This window comes from Sphaeramia orbicularis, chromosome 14, assembly GCF_902148855.1.
Source record: "Sphaeramia orbicularis chromosome 14, fSphaOr1.1, whole genome shotgun sequence".
NCBI classification, from domain to species: Eukaryota; Metazoa; Chordata; class Actinopteri; order Kurtiformes; family Apogonidae; genus Sphaeramia; species Sphaeramia orbicularis.
Window position 1 is genome coordinate 33,018,579 of NC_043970.1, and position 20,934 is coordinate 33,039,512.

General features: G+C 35.4%; 1 protein-coding gene across 2 annotated transcripts in view; it reads right to left on the minus strand.

Annotated features, from left to right (window-relative positions):
- Window positions 1-4,168: 4,168 nt before the first annotated feature.
- b3glctb (beta 3-glucosyltransferase b) overlaps window positions 4,169-20,934 on the minus strand; it is a 40,132-nt gene continuing 23,366 nt past the window's right edge. The window contains exons 10-16 of one of the 2 annotated variants that reach the window (XM_030155136.1): window positions 19,095-19,164; window positions 17,110-17,223; window positions 10,893-10,992; window positions 10,451-10,570; window positions 7,796-7,940; window positions 4,368-4,526; window positions 4,169-4,320 (exon numbers count right to left, since the gene is read on the minus strand). In XM_030155136.1, coding sequence (XP_030010996.1) covers window positions 4,392-4,526; window positions 7,796-7,940; window positions 10,451-10,570; window positions 10,893-10,992; window positions 17,110-17,223; window positions 19,095-19,164 — 684 coding nt within the window. In that variant the 3' untranslated portion in view covers window positions 4,169-4,320; window positions 4,368-4,391. Of the gene's footprint in view, window positions 4,527-7,795; window positions 7,941-10,450; window positions 10,571-10,892; window positions 10,993-17,109; window positions 17,224-19,094; window positions 19,165-20,934 lie in introns of both variants that reach the window. The other variant, XM_030155135.1, reaches the window with a different exon arrangement.

The window sequence follows — 20,934 nt, forward strand, 5'->3', positions numbered from 1 at the left end:
AAAAACAAAATACATTTTATATGAAGAAACCCAGTCCTGAAACAGCAAATTCATATAAATTACTTCCACACATTGCATTTTGTCCATATTTTGGGTTTTGTGTACCTGCAAATGCCTCAGAATGTGACAAATAAAACGTCAACATAAAGACCTGAAATAGATGCTTTGTTTTGTAGTTTTAAATGAAAATGGCCATTGATAACTTAATAGAATAAAGTGTTGAATAAACAAACACCACACACACCACTAACCTTTCTCACTGTAATGCTAATAGATGTATTTGTTAAAAACATCCTGCAGATAAAATAGACTTTTCTGTCCACGTTTTGCATTTTGTTCAACTTTTTTCCTTTGAGAAAGATTAAAGTTGTGATATTCTCGGTCACAAACCAAGCAACATCCAGTAGTAGATGATACAGGAAGTAGTTAGTGGGTCAGTTTGTGAGAAACGTATTTAACAATTGATACTGAATCATTTTGCTTTTTAATCCATTTTAAAGGAAACAAAAAGTAGACTTCAACTGATTTGGAGGATTTTTAATGCACTTTGAACAGGGTTTCTCCAAGTTTCAACCATAATTTAAGACTTTTAAGACCTTTCTGTTCTTTTTTAGACTGATAAGAATGCAATTTCCAGGCCTATTTCACACCACTTGCACTGATGCCCAATATTTGTGACTTCGGTCTAATGTAATTAATTCCTCTACAACTGAACATTTTTATACACAAGGTTCTGCGAGCTTCAGTCAATACTTCAGCAGTGACCCCACTTTTCCAAACGTCCACACTGAGACACAAAAGAAAGCAGCAAAATTGTGTCTGTGTTGCGTCTAACGGATTCTGGCATGGGATTGGTCGTTACAGCTGTCAATCATGTATTTAATCATCCTATCAGTCTGTAAACACCACTGATTGGACTAAATCTGCAACGTGGGGTAGATTTTCTTCTGCAGACGTCCCATGTTGTCTCAGATACTTCTATAACACTAAGATGAAAAGTAATTATGGAATTTTTGCCCAGTGATGCTCAAAATGGTCAATGCCATTTGGGCATTTTAAGGACTAAAATTATAATTCATGGATGTTAAACTTTTTAAGGCTGGAGGTGCAGTCTTTTAACATGTGTCATGATGTTGTCACTTTAAATTCGCTTTACTGTGTCCACTTTGTTTTATTTATTCTGTCTCCAATCCCCACTGTTTATAGTCATGTTGTATGTTTATAGTTGTATTCTATTTTCTAAGGCTGGAGGTACAGTCTTTTAACATATGTCATGATGTTGCCACTTTTGTGATGGCCCCGCACCTTTTGGGCACTGTCAGTTTTTTGGGTTTTTTTTTTCTCTTTTTTTTTTTTTTACAGATGGCGACCTCCTGATGAGTTACACCTGGGACAGGCGTGGTGTGACTATTTAAGCCAGGGGTCACCAATCCTGGTCCTCAAGGGCCGGTATCCTGCATGTTTTAGATATTTCCCTCTTCCCACACACCTGACAGTCGCTATCAGGCTTCTGCAGAGCTTGATGATAGGCTTATGGTTTGAATCAGGTGTGTTGGAAGAGGGATACATCTAAAACAAGCAGGATACCAGCCCTCGAGGACCAGGATTGGTGACCCCTGATTTAAGCAGTCCAACATGGATGTTCAGTCTCTCTCTCGATCTGCTCGGCTCTGGTCTGGTCTTGGTTCTGCTCGCTGTCTGCTCTGGTCCTGCTCTGCTCTGGTCCTCACCCTCCTCTCAACCGACGTTTTTGTTGCTTGTTGTATTTTTGGGTATTGTTAGTTGGATTTAATAAACCTCTGTTATATTTTTACCACCTCATTCGTCTCCATTTTGCCACAACCTAAGAGCCGGGTTACGACACTTTAAATTCACTTTACTGTGTCTACTTTGTTTTATTTATTCTGTCTCCAGTCCACACTGTTTATAGTCATATTGTATGTTTGTAGTTATATTCTATTTTCTATTTTTGGATTTTAAACTTTTTAAGGCTGGAGGTGCAGTCTTTTAACATGTGTCATGATGTTGTCACTTTAAATTCACTTTACTGTGTCCACTTTATCGTTTTATTTATTCTGTCTCCAATCCACACAGTTTATAGTCATATTGTATGTTTATAGTTATATTCTATTTTTTCTACTTTATTCTTTGTTGTTGAGAGTTTTTATAATTTTACTTTTCTGTATGTGCTGTACATATGGCAAAACTGACAAACAAAGCTGAATTGACTTTGTTTTGTGTGCCCTGGATTTTATGTTTTAGGTGCAGGTTCATTACACAAAGCCATAATAGACATGTGCAAAATGAGGTGTGACGCCAGCGTTTTCTAATCTCCTCTTGTTTTCCCTGTTTACACGAATACACACAAACCAAACTTTTTCAACAACTTTCACTTTGGAAAATGTTTTTTTTCCTAAAATGCTGTCATGTGGATTAGAAGGGGCTTAAAAAATGCAGCACACAGATAAACAGTAAAGGCAGCTTAAGGGCAGAACAGGAATTAGTACAATATTATGTTATTATTAAAGTTGAGTGTAGACTTCTCATTCACATTCCCTTGAGCCATTGCAGAAAAAAACAAACATGTCACAGCTTTGTTTGTTTTATGGACCTTACAAATCATCTACAATGACAACCAGTTTGCACACACATTACAACTCAGTTCATCATCTGATTTCTGGAGTCAGCAGATTACTTAAGTGGTCATGTTGACCATATAATCTGATATGCTTTATCAGGTAACAATCCTTATCAAATTAGGAGAAATCGGATTAACAGACTTGGATTACTCCCCAATACTCCGATGTCTTCATGCATGTATACCTACTAATCAGAATAATTTTACTATTTTACATCTGCACGTGTAAAAAAAAAAAAACAAAAACTGAAATTGTAGAAAACAGAAGTGATGTAGTTGAACATGAGCAGAAGACAAAAATAGGAAGTTTGAGTCTATCATCACTACTAATGTATGTGCTCTAAATCTGAAAATGGACAGAAACATGTAAACCAGGGTCTGTCGATTGTCGCATTTCTGATCAGATCTGATTATTACAAATATCTGATTACTGCCAGTCATTGGATTGTCGTGGTCACGTAAATGGGTTCATCCTCCTTCAGTTTCACCATGACAGCTGCTTATATCAGGTTATTTCACCAGGTTTATCCAGTCTTCATTCTCTTTTATTCCTTCTACACTGCAAAAATCTAAATCTGTATTTTTCTCATTTCTAGTCCAAATATCTCATCACATTTAAAATAAGACATAATCACCTGAAGAGTAACTTTTCAGTGAGATATAAGAACTTATTTTTAGACAATAGATCTTGAAAATCTTATTTGAAGAAATCTTACCAAGATAATTTTCACTTGTTCCACTGGCAGATGTTTTTTTTGCTTGAACTAAGCAAAAAAAATCTTGAATTAACCCTTTCATGCATTCTGGTCACTACAGTGGATAGCTATTCTACAGAAGTTCTCTTGTTTATTCATGGATTTTGTTGTTTTAGTTCCATATCAATCAACACATGAATGGTCTTGCATCATCTCATACACAGCAATTCATACCATTACTGTAACTTTACCATTCTTGACAAACCTGATCTGCAGTAACATGTTTGAGTGGAAATCAAATGCTTATTATTAGACTGTAATTAATGTAATTTTTTTTAAAAGTTTTTTTTTTTTTTTTTGCATATTATCTCCATGAAGTGAGTAATGACTAGTATTAGAGTATGTTAAATAATGAGAAAACATCAGATTAGCTGCATTAAAAATGTTTTCATTTCATAGATTTCACACAGTATATCAGTAAATACATGTTTCTTTGCTTCAAAAATTAAACGCATGGTGTTCAGCTGCAACTCCATGAAAAACAGGTTCATACATTTGTTTTTCAATCACACTGTTTTTTAAAGCCTAAAGAGGAATAAAAAAACTTTGGAAAAATTCTCATAATTCATGCATGAAAGGGTTAAGCAAAAAAATCTGCCAATGGAACAAGTGAAAATTATCTTGGTAAGATTTCTTGAAATAAGATCTATTGTCTACAAATAAGTTCTTAGATCTCACTTACAAGTTACCTTTTAGGTGATTATGTCTTATTTTAAGTGTGATGAGATATTTGACTAGAAATGACAAAAAAATACACTTGTTAAGATTTAGATTTTTGCAGTGTAGTAAAATCCTCCACCTACACCAGTTGTAAATTAGCAAATACCCAAAGGATTATGTTTAATTATGTTGGAACTGGCTGTCCATGTTAAAAAGCAGGCGCATCTGCATTCTAAGAACTTGCAGAAAACCTTTTTAAATGCATGTAGGTGTTTGTAGCTGAATCCTGCAGAGCATACAAATTGATTTAGTGTTTGTGGACAGTACTCTCACAGTTCCTACAGTTCATCATGTGGATGGGTGTCCTGCAGCCAGTGTTTGTAGACAGCCACCGGGTCCACGTTCCAGTGCTTGTGGAAGGAGATGGCCTGCTGCGAGGATAACCGCATCTCTGAGTAGTCATCCGGTCGGGCCTAAAATATCAAAAACAAGTGATGTGTCTGAATAATGATTTATATTTCTTGCTTTTGGGGAATTCCATGACAAACAGTTGAATACTGTTTTGTGATAGCCCTCACAAAACAGTCTTTGTTTCCTACGTTTAGAGGACGTGAAGAAGTGCATGACACAGAGGATCATCTGATACTAGAAATGTCAAAACTATCTTAAATTTTGAAAACAATTATATTTTGAGCACCTTTGGCTTACATAGGTGATTTCTATTAAAATAATATCTGTGACAGCAGGGTGATAAAGCACTTTGGAATGACAATAATTTAAGTGTTAAAAACTGCACTTCCTGGTAGAGGAGGGGCGGGACCTGGTCTCGCCTACCAGGCCACACCCAACCCTTTAAAGGGGTCATATTTGTCTAAACCCACTTTTATTAGTCTTTGACACATTTATTTGTGTATTTGGACCCTAATAGTTCCAAAAGTTTGAATTTGAACCCTCCAGGTGCTGCAAAGTTATCTTTATATTAATTTTGGCAAAAATCAAGTGGATTTCTACAACCTGTTTTAAATCCTGCTTAATTTGTTACATTTTATAACTAGTTACATTACGACATTTGCACATATAAGGTCAAGACTTCTGATGAACATTTCTCTGAGTACGACAATTATTTGTCAGCAGCAGCGGTTGTAGTAAAAACTGAAAATATGTCCAAACTTTGAGGTGATTACTTAAAATGTTCAGTTGTTGGTTGAACGGGACAGAGCAGCACAGCCAACAGCCAACAACCAACAACCTAGAGGGGGTGGGGCTTGAAGTAGCTCATTTGCATTTAAAGGGCCAGCACTCAAAACAACCTTTCTCATGTCATTACTCAGAAATAGGGTTGAAGATGGACCTGTGGAGTTGAATTAATGAGGAATTCAGACCCAAGCATAGCATTTACAGATTATGTAGACCACAGGGAAATGTTTTAAAATGCATTTCATTTAAAAAGAAAAAAACAAAAAAAAAAGCAAAATATCACTCTTTTAAGAGGATGGATCAAGCCGAGCTCCTGTCTTTCCTTTGTCTGTGTGAGATTGATTTTATTGATCAGATCAGCAGATGCATATTTGAGTAAGTTGCACTTTATGTTTTGGCTATTTGAGTAAATATCCTTAAGAGTGATTTGGAATTGCATAGATGTTTCAATTATTATTTTCACTTTAAGATTTATATCATCTCGATCCAAAATATATGGAAACATGTATATAATCCTGCTAAAGATTGAAATACAATCATAAAACCTAATCCCTGACAGTGTGCCAATGTAGAAGCTTTAATCACCTCAATATCAACCAGCCCTTTACATCATCCTATATAGTTTTTACAGACTTACTGCTCCCCATCACTTCCACCAGTCAGCCAGTGTTATATAGTATAAGAGGACAGAGAGAAGGTCTTCGTGGTGTGTTTAATCTTGCCTTATTGAACATGGAGTCAAAGGGTCAACAGCAAGACCTTGAAATTTACCACCTTTGTTTTTTTTAAGATTTCGAACCACATCGATCCGAGGAAATGGATCTCAGAAATCGATGATATGTCAGAAAAAAGAAAAAATAAGGCTTTTTTTCCATTGCCAAACTGTGGGTGTGCCATATCTGACATTATTAGTTTTGACAGGAACTCGATCAGTCATATTAACGGATATGAAGCATTGATACCACACACTGACACTCAGTTCAAGATGAAACCTTTCATTTCAGACCAGAAAAAAAAAAAAAAAAATCAGTCTAAAGAGTGCAAAAAAGCGTCTTCCTGTTATTGAGACAAATTTAGTAATAGTTTAACCCTTTATTTCCCAGCTCAGAGTTCAGGGTTAACTGTAGAGTTTGCTAAACTTGCCTCAGGTGTTTTTTTTTCCTTTTTGTTCATTGTCTTGTCGTCCAATACAAACATAATATTTCCGGTGCCTGAAACGAAAAATTAGCAACTAAGAACAGAAAATAGCTGAGAAAACTGAACGTCTCACACAGAAACCCAGCCTCAGTCACCCTCGTAATATTCCAGTGTTCGACCCATTAACAAAACAGAAGAAGTGTAATGTCTGGTAGTAATTACTGTAATATTAGACACAAAAATAACAGAGTTTCTGTGTTTATTATTAGATCACTACTATTACTACTACTCCCCTTCACTCATGACTGTTCATCCTACCTACACCAAGTAAGGTGGATCCTTACAAACATACTTAGAACCTCATATGTAATGTAATGTACAGCGGTGTGCAAAAATATTAGAACACTTGTCAAATTTTAATAAACCGGTGGTTTATTTGTTCCCAGAGCCATTGCAAAAGGTAAAGGCAAAGGTAGTGAGAATATTTCACCTACAAGTTTATCAGTCCAGTCCTTTTTTTACATTTTACTCTAACATTTAGTGTGGCCCCCCTTGGCAAGAATCTCCGCAGTGCATCGTTCTGCCATTGTGTCAATGTATTTTCTGAGAGTTTCAACCCCAATGTCATTCCACGCTCTCAGAAGCTCATTAAAGAGAGTTTCCTTAGAATTTCCTTAGATTGTTGCCTAGGGGGGCCAGACTAAATATTAGAGTAAAATGTAAAAAAAGGACTGGACTGATATTTGTAGGTGAAATATTCTCACTACCTTTGCCTTTAGCTTTTGCAATGGTAAAAAAGTGAAATTCAGGCTCTGGCAACAAATAAACCACAAGTTTCTTAAGATTTGACAAGTGTTGTAATATTTTTGCACACCACTGTAACATGCTTAGAGTGTGTGTGACAGACTGTAGTGGGACGAATAAGAGTGAATGGTTGGATGTGAATGAATTCTCTATATAGATGGAGTTATAAAAATACATTTTTTACAGCTTTTTGTATGCTTTAGTTTTTATTAATGTCTGTTTTTTTTAATGATAACATGAACCTGTTCAGGGACTACAGGTGGAAATTAGCACTAGTGCTACAACCTGGCACACTACACCTCTCCTTTTTAAGGTTAATGTATATTGTGCATTGTCCCTGTCGAAATAAATAAATAAAACTAGAAGCACTTGTAGAGCGCAGAGCTCCGCCAAGGAAGATCAGTGGTCCCCCCACCCCCAAAATTTAATCATTTGTTCCTTGTGCCAGTATCAACATTTCCTGAAATTTTCATCCAAATCCGTCCATAACTTTTTGAGTTATTTTGCACACAGACAGACAGACAAACCAACGCCGACAAAAACATAACCTCCTTGGTGGAGGTAAAATGATAAACAATGAAATATGTGCAGGTATGGTTCCTACCTGGTGGAACAGTGGACTATGTGTGATGGGAATGCTGAGTGTTTTCAGGCACATTCCCAGAACCATGTCATCAGGGGCATCATCGGTGTAGCAGCTACATCCGCCTGATATGATCCTGGACACGGCCGCCCTGCTGAGCACCATCCTACACAGACACACACACACACATCACAGAATATTTAAGCTAAAATGTGTTCTAAAATATACACTCCTTCTGATTTACTGTGACCCTGAGGAGGACAATGCATTATTCATTCCCTCTAAAACTGCTTTAAATATGCTGCTTCCTCCACCTGGAATCAATTACAAATCAGCCTGAGACTTAAGGAGACCATCTCATTGAAGACATTTACAGGAATTTTAAATGACATGTAGGTCAAAACATCAGGCTGAAAATATTTTACCTGATTAATTTAATATATAAAACTCTCTTTGTACTTATAATGCACTTACCTCATACAAAACACAAGAATATAATATCATACGACGTCTGTGTATGTTTGGTTGCTGCCCTTTCTCTAACCTTTTGCAAAATTTCTTCAGATTTGGCCCAAATATTCACTTGGGGAAATTACTCTATTTCTGAGGTCAGAGGTCAAAAATGCTTTTGGCCATCACTCAAAAATTCAACAGCTAATTATGAACAAATTTGTATGTAAAAGGATAATGTGATGGTATTTTACATCCAAAAGGTTCAAGGTCAGCTTCACTATGATATTATGGCATTCTGTTAAAACACTTTTCTATCCATTATTCAACACCACACTTCTCTATAAATACAAGTGGAAACAGGGTTTTTCTCACTATAAATGATTCACTGGAACAATTAATATCAGAATTACTGAGAACTTCCACAAAATACACTTGATATGTTTTATTAAAGGCTTTAACATAAAGGATAATGTACCATGAAATCATTGTACTGAAATAAACCCTGACAGGCTGATGCAGACCCCTGCAAAAATGAGGAAATACTGACTAAAGCTGTGTGTTGAATGTCTGAGTCTGACATGGATTTGACTTGACACTTGACTGGATCACTTGGGATAAAAGAATGAGTAACTAATATTGAGAAGACAATGATGACACTGTATTATCGAGCTTTTATTGAATCTGTTTTAGCTTTTTCTCTTGTGTCATGGTTTGGACAGTTGTCTCCTCAAAGAACAGAACTCACTTGACCAGATAATTAAGTGGTCCAGTCGACTGATTGGGGTGTCGCAGCTGAGTCTGGAGTCACTGTACACCAGAAGAGTTAGAGCAAATAGCTCAGTCCAGCTTAACTCTGTAAAGCCTGAACCATTAAATCATTGATAGAAAATTCCAGTTCTTTGAAATTGGAGCCTTTTTTGGTCCTTCTGAACAACCAAAAAAACATTTTTTCAAATCTATTACCATGTATGAGTTTTAATTTTGTATCATATTTGATACATCAGGTCTCAATGCTCAAATATTATTTTTGAACAAACAAAAACATAAAATTACACAAACCTGTCTAACAAATTGGTAGTTCCTTTTAAAAACTGGTAAAGTTCTGCCTCCTTCCTCATTAATGACAGTCTTGTAGTGTCACTGGAAAGGCCTCTGGTGAACGAATTCCTCCCCCCTGGTCTATTATCTGTGTATTGCATGTATCTAATTGTATACATCAGGTTTTACAAGAAAAAATATCACACTAATCATGTAGAGGGCTTCAAAACTCATGTGTCAAATACGGTATGTTTGGCATAATAGGGTTAAGTGATGACTCCCATCCCTTTGTTAGTGAGTTCCAGTGCATGGCTTCAGGGAAAACACTTAGGGTCCCAAGGTCAAAGACCACACGCTCTAGGAATAGCTTAGTTCCCACTGCTGTTCCTCTCTTAAATAAGCCTTCATGCACTTTTTAACCTTTCATTGGAATCTACCAGTTATTTAGATTCTATTCTATTTATTACGTTTTAGATTTTTTTAACAAGTCTTTGTGCACTTTTTAACTTTTCACTGAAGTTACCATTTGTTTCTATCTATTACAGTTGGATGTTTTCTTTTCAGGTTAACGCTGCTGTTTGTTTTTTAAATAAGTTGTGAACTTCTTAACCTTTTAACCTTTTACTGAAGTCTTCTAGGGACTATGGTTTGACCTTTTCTTTGTCCTGGTATTGAAATTTATTTGATATTTTATCTGTATCTGAGTCCAGATTAGTGAGCCTCTGTGAGTACTTGCCCATGTATATTTGTTATCATCCTCTGTGTCTGTGGTTTGTCTTAATGTTATATAATGCAGATGCCTTCTCCTGTTACTGCAGAAAAAAATCTACCTATGGGTATAAATAAAGTTACCTTGACCTAGAGTTTCTTGAAATTACATATTTAATTTTTGGGGGATAATTTACTCCTTTGCTCCTGGAAAGGGTCCAGGGGTTAATGTTTCATTCCTTTCACATCTAGTCTGCACTTCCTTTATTGTTTTTTTTTTTTTCTCTTTTTTTATGCTTAAAAATGTGAAGCCAAAAATGGTTTTACCTTCTTGTACCAAAGTAATCACTGGAACAAGTAAAATTTGTAAAGTTAAAAGCATAATATGTGTTTTTTGTCATTGCTAGAACACTGTCCTTGTGTTACAATGCCATCGACACCACCACGTCCCCTTCACCCTTCACCCTGCAGCCTCACCCTCCTCCTCCTGTGGTGTAGCTGTATCCATTCTGAACCAAACCATATCCGTATCTTTCTCCCAGACTGACCTCCTCCTTCGGGTCATAGCACCGCAGCAGGCGTCGCAACCGAGGCAAACTACAAATGACCAAAAATCAACAGAACGGCAGGATCAAAACACAATACCCAAAGACACAAAATGCAGACAGAGAAAAAGAAAATCATGCACTCACTCTGAGATATAAGTATAGCTGATTATATACTGTTATATTTTTTATGTCTGCCGCACCTTCAACATTAACACATGCCAAATTAACAGTTTTAACATTATTTGTACTTTGGCTGTCGGATACCACTACTACTCATCAAAAGTGCATTTTTGCAAAATATATTTTCTGCTTAACATTTATAACCTGAATTACTTTGCGGGAAAGTATTATGACATTCCTCTCCCGGTTACCTGATGAGTGTATCATCATCAACAATGAGTAACCAGTCAGCCTTTGGCACAGCGTTACTTAGGAACCGCTTCAGTATGGCAAATGTCTTCCCACAGTGTCCTACAAGCAAAGAAAATGTCCAAGAAATGATAAAAAAGTGATGAAATAGATAGTAGCTCTCTGTGTAAATCAGTAAACCACAGGAAAAACAGGAAAAAGACGCTCCAAACTATAATTTTGTTGTGTGAAAAGTGTGAATTTACCTGTTTAGAAAATGTATAATATAGGAATACATCAAAAGAATATAAACACTTTAAAGACTGAATATAATCAAATAAAGCCAAAAATCATCCATTGTTGAATAAAGGCATCAGTGGATTTGCAAAAATGAGATGAGGATAGTAGAGAAAAACTCACTTTTTGAAGAAATGGGTCTAATGTGTTCATAAGAGAGCAGATAATAAACAGGGAATGGGTTTGTTAAATGTGAGGTTAATGAAGAAATGCAGAAAAACATGCAGGGATGGAGAGGCTGTCCACAGGTCAATAATGGTTATCAGGCACATCTGCCATGTTTCTGTAATTGGTCACTTGAAGTCTTTAAAAGGAGACTGCCCCCCCATCCTGACCACTGACTCCCATTTTAAATACTGTTTAAGGCCCATCTTTTTGTTTGATCTGTGTCTGTAATAGACTCAGTGGTTGATTGTAATTTGTATTTTGAGTCTAGAACCCCTAAAAGGGTAGTTCATTGGTTTTACTCCTTTTCATGGTTTTTGTGTAAGTTTGTTTTGTTGTTTTGTGTGTGTGTGTGAGAGTGAGTGAGTGAGTGAGTGAGAGAGAAATGTAACATATTAACCTTTTCAAAACTGTTCATGCAAATTACAAATTCTGCTGTTAATCTTATGTGATTTGTAAATTTGGGTTTTGAAAAACAGTCAATAATTCAGCTGATCCTTATTTTTTCTTTCCTGTTGTGCTGTTACACAGTTATAGCAGACATTTTTTGTAATAAATAACCTATGCATACAAATGCAATGTAGAACAACATAACTTTCATCCAAATATATGCAGTACTTCACGTATAATCAGTCCTTCTTTGGTACTATTTCTTGCTTTTAGATCGCACCCAGACACAAGTCCACAAATCTGACAAGAGGCAAGCACATGGATTACATTTCCTTCAGGAAATGTGCGCATGTCTAGTTTTTTATATACTTTTATACATGCTGTATAACTGTTTTTTTCAATCATGTCACATGGTTTGAATGACAATAAAGCTGAGTCTGATTAGAGGAAGTAACACAACCCTACAACAAAAACCCTTATACAGATACAACCTTGTTGACAAAAAATCAAAAATAGTAATTTTTTTCTTCAGCAGCAAGTGTATAACGTTGAAGTTCACTGTATGGCCATACCTGTGATCATATAATGGTTTCTTCTTCTGTGGTGTGTTTAAAATTTAAAAAAGACAAGTCAGGGAGAAAACTATCACAAAAAACACAACAAAATGGACTGAACAAATTGGACTGAAATCTAAAAAAAAACCCGAGCAGATCAAACCTTGTATTTCTAAATTTCTGCCATTTCAGATGTCATTTTAATATGTCATATGTACCATTTTTGTATATAAAGCCTGAAGGCAAATGGATATGTAATTTTCATTTGTGTCATAATGTTCAGCCCCATCAAATGGCCCCTCATCACAGGACCTTATTTTGGAAAGAAACTGCACTGCAGTTGATGATGAGAGAAAAGTCATTTTAAGCCCCTTTGAATTATGGCATCATTTACACATTACAAGTCAAGAAAGTTACAGTTTCTGGTAAAACTTCTGCAGTATCCTACTGTGAAAATGCATAAATTCGGAGACCACACACCCTGATGTCGCCGAGGTAATGTCATTGTAATGTTCCCTGTCTGTTCAGAGTCGCTGAAGATGTCCCCGTAGTGATTTTTGCATCCTTTAATACTTTTTCACCTCACTCTCAGAGAATGAGGAAATGTGAAATGAGGTTTTGCTGTTGGTGATATGAAGATAGATGTGGTATATTGAGCTGTTTACCTGTTTTATCTTCACCACAAACTGACTTTTTTGACATGTAAAATTTACTTTTAAAGTGATAAATGCCATATTATTTCAATTCATTTTCCCAAGTTAGTGCCCACAGGGCACATCAGAAGGAGCAGGACTGTTTTTTATCTGGTTAAAGCTGTTGCACTTGACAGTTTTTTAGTGTCACTGGGAAACATTCTATAATTACCTTTTAGCATATTGGAATCAAAGTGGTCTGAGATGACACATAACTCTTCTGTTTCTACTCCTTCTCTATATTTCCAGGCTGTAGAAAACCGACCCTATGATACTGGTTTTATCTAATCACTGGTATTTTCAAACAAGAGGGAGGGGTTAAAGGTTTGATTGACACCTGTGGTCACCAATCACTAATCAGATTGTGTCAGATGTGAATCTACTGCTCTAATAAATGTCTCAATATAGAAGTCTGGAATAGGGGCTTCACTTTTCCATGGCAGCATGAACTAATGTCATCTCAGTTATATGCATATTGATTTGGACTGAGAGGAGAGAGCTGCAGAATGAAGGTGGATTTTCAAATTGTGGTGTAGTTTTTAGCTATATTTTTCAGCTCTTACAGTTCTATACCATAAACATTCATTCATTTTCCATGTGGGAGGGTCAGGAGTCTATCTCAGCTACTAACAGGTGAAGGCAGGTCCAACCTGGATGTGTCACCAGTTTATCACAGGGCTGATATATACAAATGAACAACCATTCACTCTCACATTCACACCTATGGGTGATTTAGACTGACCAGTTAACCTAGTGGCTCCCAACCTTTTTTGGCTCATGACCCCATTTTAACATTATAAATTTCTAGTGACCCCAAACCTTCAAAACAGAGACTTTTTTTTTGCTAAAATTAATTTGTTTTTGATCATGTAATAGTTTGCTATACTATGTTGCAAATAAATGTAAATTTTAGACAACATTTAGGCAATATAATGTATATTATTATGGACGGAGGCAGAAAAGCCAGGTGTAGATTACTGCACAATGTGAGAATTTTATTTTCCTTGGTCAGGATATGTATAGTCAGTCCAGCTTGGATTTACAAGGCTGACAATTAATACTGAACAAACAATAACTCAAACAAACGATGAATTATGAAAGAGCTGCAGCATCTGAAACCGACCACAATGAACATTTGAAAGATAAACAGTACCACAGCGCTTCAGTTTCAGCTTCACAGTTATGTATCGTGATTGTCTCTCTCAACTCACTATATATTTTTTTATTAGTAAGTTTTTATTTTTATGAATTACTAGAAATTTCAGGCAACCCCATTTGAAATTCCAGACAACCCCATGTGGGATCCTGACCCTAAGGTTGAAAAACACTGAATTAACCAATTAAGGTGCATGTCTTTGGATCATGGGAGGAAGTCAGAGTACCTAGAGAGAATTCACAAAGGCACGGAAAAAAATAGTAAAAGACAGACCATTAAGCACATTGACTGGATATTAATTATCAACCACATTATATCATTATGAAGAAATTAGAGAGTGTTGTCATGGAAGCGTTATTTCAAAATGACAGAGGACACAGATGTTGAAACATACACTTTAAAATGGTAGCTGTGAAGACAGCTATGAGCTGAACAATGTGATTTTCTATTATTGTAATAAACAGACCTGTAAGACCACAACGGAGATAAGGAGGGATTCAGAATAAAACACTTTGCATTTATTTCCTTCAGGAAATGTGCATATGTCTACTTTAAGGTTTTACTGTGCTGTTTTCTTGCTAAAAACTAGACTAAGTGAGCTTTAATACAAAGAACGGGCTGATGTTTGAAAACTTGCCAATACTATAACTGATTCACTGTAAACAACCCCTTTAAGACTTGGTTAAATAGGACAGAGACAGACTTTGGAATTTCATGCACTGAATTCAGGGACAAATACCTTATCACTGAGCTATTTGGGCCAGTTTGGACACGCAAAATACACTGAAGGCCTAAGAAACATGAGCGCACAGGCCAAAGAAAACACTTGACTAACGATGTAATCTACTTACAGCATTAGTACTTGCGTAAAACGTGCTCTTTTTGTGCACTTTTCATAGGGTTACAACAGGCAGATTTTGGCATGATTTGACCTAACTGAACTTTGGAGGACAAACTACATGCATGAACTGTTGTATTGTTAGAAATAAGGACTTGTTTTTATACCACAGACCGTTCCATTCCCAGGAAAGTCTGAATATTTATAACACGCCTTGAAAACACAAGTATGCGGAGGTCAACCTGCAGCCAAGTTGCCAATACATCTCAATTCTGAATCAGAACAGTACGTGCATGGAGCTGTGCCAATAACGAAGTCCAACCAAAGAGCCAAAGCTCTACAGTTTTCTTTTGGATGTATATTTGCATTTGCACACATAACGGCTTTTGAGCATGCAAATTTAATACATTTGTAGCAGTGGTTCTAAAACTGTGGTTCAGGGTTTTGGGTCTATAATTCAAAACCAGGAGGATAATTTGTTCTAAATTGTTTTGTTAAAATTGTGCCATATAATTAAAAGCTCTTTTCTCCGGATGTTCTGTCTTGCATCATTCAAAAAAAAAAAGAACAAAACAATAAAAAAACAAAGCTATTTAAAAAAAAACAAAAAAAAACAAAAAAACTGTCACACAACACATGGCACAACACATCATATCAATTGGTTCTTAATCACACACTCCTGCTGTTGCTTAGTTTTGTTTACCAACAGACTCCACGACTATGAGGAAATATATTTTCTGAAGTGATTGGCTTCACTGTAAAGTGCCCAGTAGCACTGTTGTAATGACTGTGTTGTGATTTGTTTTGATTTTTTGTGCCAGTGATATGAATAAGGAGCATGACATCAGTATTTTAGAGTCGAGGTCAGCTTTAGACGATCATTTTCAATATCTGGGTTTGTTGCAATAAATCCATCGTTGCTACTGTTCATTTTCATTTCACCTACTGTCCATGCTGTCTAGTCCAAATGCAGTTTAAAAGAAAAGGTTCTCTGTTTAACATCTATTCACTATCAAAAATTTAGGTTGATAAGTTTTACAACACAAGTAGTTCTAAAGTCATCTAAGGCTATGTTCACACTGCAGTCTGTCTTAATGCTCAATTCAGATTTTTTGCTGAGATATGTTGACAGGGTTGTTCACATTACAATTTAAATGCGACTGCCATCAGACTCATGAACAGCCAAAGTGAAGCCCTGAAGTGACATGAATGTGCAGAAGAAGACGTGACATCATGCAGCAAATTACATTTACAGAAGTAAATATTGATCTTAACCCATAAAGACTCAGTGTTACTTCTGTGTAAGTTTCCATATACATTTTTTCTCTCTATTTAACCATTCTTAAGTAATTTATCACCATTTATCATAATATTATCCTCTGCATTTTGCATTTTTCAGTGAAAATCATGTATTTTCCTATGTTTAATTTAGATGCTCATGGGTAAATTCAAAGGTAATTACATCAAAACAGAGAAAGCTGAAAAAAAGAGACTTTTTCAACAAAATATGTCATTAATTGAGCATAAACCATCCATTGTCTGATCCAACTCCACGGGTTTTACTGGTGAATCAAAGTTATAGTTGATGATGGTGTTTCCACGTTCACTACGGAGCCTCTGAACGTCCAAATGGGTCATATCTGATGACCATGAAAAGATGACAAACTGCATTTTACACTGATTATTTACATGTATTGATAGGATTAATGGATCAACAGTTAATTAAGTTTTTATCAGTAAATGATTTTGGTTGCCGGTGGATGTTTGGGTCTTTTTACGGGTTAATGGGTCTCACCTCCTTCGGCACAGAATTGTGACATCTGTCGCATTTCAGTGACGTAAAAGTCAAATGAAATGCAACCATTCAGACTGAAGTCGTATTGCAAAACATCAGATATTATCCGATTAAGGACCGCATATGAAAATGACGTAGGTCTAATTTGTGCTGTTCACACTGTCATTAAAAATCAGATATGGGTCACTTCTTCCTGCAGTGTGAATGTAGCCTATAAGTATAAGTCAAAGTAAATACTATATGTGCTGGATGGTCCTTGTAGAATTTTCTCCCTATTACAAAGTCTATGGCCCCAAACCATCTGAGGACCTCTGTGAGTGACAATGCTAAAACAAAGGTGTTGATGAACTCACCTCTCTCTGTATTGGGGACTCCCAGACTGACTGTAGGGATGGAACTGTCAGCGACGTCACTGTAGTATTCTAACGGGCCGGCGTCTGCCTCCCAGGTCGCCTTTACCACGGGCACTGTCAGGATTAAAGAAGTGTAAAAAGTGGGAGAATCTCAGCCGATACCTCCTCAATGATTATTATTATCTATAATAATAATAATAATAATAATAATAATAATAATAATAATAATAATAATAATAATAATAATTATTATTATTATTATTATTATTATTATTATTATTATTATTATAATAATAACAACAGATTAATGGTGTCTCTGGGTCCCTGTTGGAAAGTGCACTCAAGGCTGTGTTACTAAATGATGTCTACCTCTGACAGGGGAGACCAAAAAGAATATGGCTTTATTTGAACTAGACTGAATAACTATCAATTATTGTTATATTATATATTGTACCTTATAAGTTGTGTGAATATCCTACAGCAGGGGTTTCAAATGCATTTTCTTTCAGGGGCCACATACAGCCCAATTTGTTCTCAAGTGGGCCAGACCAGTAAAATAATAGCATATAAGTAATGACAATTATTTATTTATTTTTTGACTTTGTTTTAGTGGTTAAAAAAAAAAAAAAAAAAAAAAAAAAAAAACGACAATATTTACATTTACTAACTATCCAAAAAAAACCCTGAATAACCTGATTTTTTTAAAAAAAGTGCAATTTTAACAATATTATGACCCAACGTAACAGTAACAGTAACAGTTTTATTGTTAAAATTGCACTTAATTTTCTTTAGACGTTTCAGGTTGTTCATATTTGTTCAGGTTATTTACATTTTATTGTTACAGGATGTTTGTTATTGTAAATATTTTCATAATTTAATGAGTTTTTTTTACACTAAAAAGAGAACTATTTGCAGTTGTCATTATTTATATGCATAATTTAATATTTTTTTTCACAATTAAACCAAGAAGAAAATTTTGAGTAATTATTTATCCAATCCAATCAAACTTTATTAATAAAGCACTTTAAAACAACCACAGTGGACCAAAGTGCTGCACAGAAGACTAAAAGCACAGTAAAAAAAATAATAAAAGCAGCAAGAAACAATAAAACAATAAACAATAAAATCAAATAAATAAAACAAATTAATATATAAATCAGAAACAAAATGTCAACATTGCAAGAGTGTTAAAAAGCCAAGGAGAACAGGTGGGTTTTAAGAACCCACCTGTTCTCTTTATAGGTTATTATTATTTTTACTTCATTTTATATCTAACTAATTCTGTAAAGCTCTGTTAGGCAACCTTGTTGTGATATAGGGCTCTACAAATAAAACTGAATTGAACTGAATTGAAATCACATTGGCCTGTATGTGGCCCCTGAACTAAAACGAGTTCAACATCTTTGACTGTTAATATCTTCAGTGTGATTTTTGCACTTTGCTAATTCAACCCACGGGGCAGATTGGAACCTTTGGTGAGCCGGTTTTGGCCCACAGGCCGTATGTTTGACACCCTGTTCAACACACTTATTATAAAACCAGATCCCAATATTTAATTATTTACATTGCTATGACACATGACTATTCCATTCAGAGGATTTAACTGATCCAGATTCAATGTAAAACCACAGCAACACACAGCAAAAGTACCTGTACATACACAGCCCTTTCCAATTTTGACCTCATCGGTTTAAAAAAAACATCAGTCCGTAATTACCGTTCCTTTTTGACCCCGTATAAAAACAGACATGAATGTTTTGGATAATTACACAAACCGGTGCAATTGCAGCAGATGAGACAGTGGAAGCTTTCACCTGACAGGTTAACTGGGACTGAATGACCACCACTGTTAAACAAGCAGCATGGAATTAAAACAAGACACGGAAAATAGGACTGAGGTTACAAAAATAAAGCGCTCTATACAGCTCATTTCGGAACAATTTCTTTCCGTTGCAGAAGTTTAGAAAAATTCACCGTACACTCACCTCGCTCTGAGTGAAATTTTTGGCAAGTTTTCACTGCAATGAATATGTGTTCTTTAGACACTGGAGGACCCTGGAAAAGAGGAAAAAAAGAGACTTTTTGTAAAATATAATACCTGCATTATATGACATTTACATAAAAAATACATCTTAAAACTCAGTAAAGGAAAATAAGTTCAATTCTAACATTGTAATGATGAAGAACAACAGAAATAGTTGTAAATGTAGAATATGAACAGTAAACACTGTTCTTTATAATTACTTTCCAATTGCTTCTCAATCTTAGCTGCTATCAAATCCCACCCTGTGTCATGTTTTTTTGTTTTCTGCCGACCTGACTGAGTCAAATTATCAAAAGAAGGAAAAACACATCCCAAAAACATAATACATTAAACAAACCTGGGCTATATACTGAATTCATGTGATAAATCATGCTGTTTCATTTGAATAGAAGTGAAAAAATGCTGAATGGTAGAAAGGATACTGGGGCTCCCTCTAGACCTAATATGACTGGGCTACATTTTTGTTGGAAATGGTCATCATCAGAGATAAAATGTGATAATCTTTCATACTTTGATAAGATAAACAAATGATGGAAGTGCTATTTGGCAATTTTTTTGAAGATACAGAAGTTTTAATACATATATACACAGGTTACACATATTTATACAACAGATGAGTGAAGTGAATGTATTCTAATGCGCAGTGTTTTGTCATAGAACTGTAGCTCACAGATAAACATTGTTTTTGCAAAAAAAAACCAAAACATTCTCTTAATTCACAGATTTTCACATTTTGATCCAATACTGTAAATGTAAACTATGTATATCCAACTGCTGCTTTTGAATTTTTATATATTTCTTAGTAAGTCAAATTTAGTTAAAGTTTACTAATGTTATTGCAGGAGCTTTTTGCTTATATGCCATTGTATTCAATACACAGCCTTTTTGTGTCTTACACATATATTATACATACATACATACATATCATATATCTATATGTGCATTATTCTATTGTATTCTTTTCTTTTCTATATATTAATTCTAAACACGTGTCTGTTGGTGGAGCTGTACTTCAGACAGAAAAATCAACATTAATATTTGCAGTCATGTCACCCAGCCCTGCTTCTAAAATAAGTCCAATAATCTTTCCAACATGATCCTTATATGTCTTACGTCAGAGAACTCATCTTTACTCAAGATCCAAATAGTCATTTTACTTTCAGCCCCATGAGGCGACGCTTCGACCAACTGTTTTCAGCTTCCTTAGTTATTCAGCAGAGCTCCTCCAGTGAAATACATGCTTGATGTTTTTGATTCATTTTTGATGAACCAGGAGAATGATGGATGGTAAATGACACCCAATCCCAAAAACTGTGATGTAACCCACTTTTAAAGATTGAGAAAGAAAAGACCACTTTTTAAGATTCATATCCACAGAATAAATATATTTCCCTTTAGGTATCTAATATATTCAGTTTATTCCAAACAAATTGATTTGGTTTGAAGCTAAACGTTAAATGCCGCATTTTCAGGGGGCTGAAAACTTTCTTGACTTATTGTTTTGTCAGTTTGTTATTGCTTTTCCACTTCCTATGTAAGTATCTCTTTGTTCATTTACTTCCTCTTGTAAGGTTGACCTGTGCCCCTGAACAATCTAAGATGTAATGCCATAAGTGTGTTTGAATGGGGAAGGTTCTGATGTTTTCCTTATACTTTGTGCTAAAACCATACTCTTTACTGGCTTAGGTTGGTGTTTTCTACTTCTTAAAAATTTCACTGTTCCTAGTTATTTATTCTATTTATGATGCAGAACTGACGCTGAATGTATTTGTATTTATTGT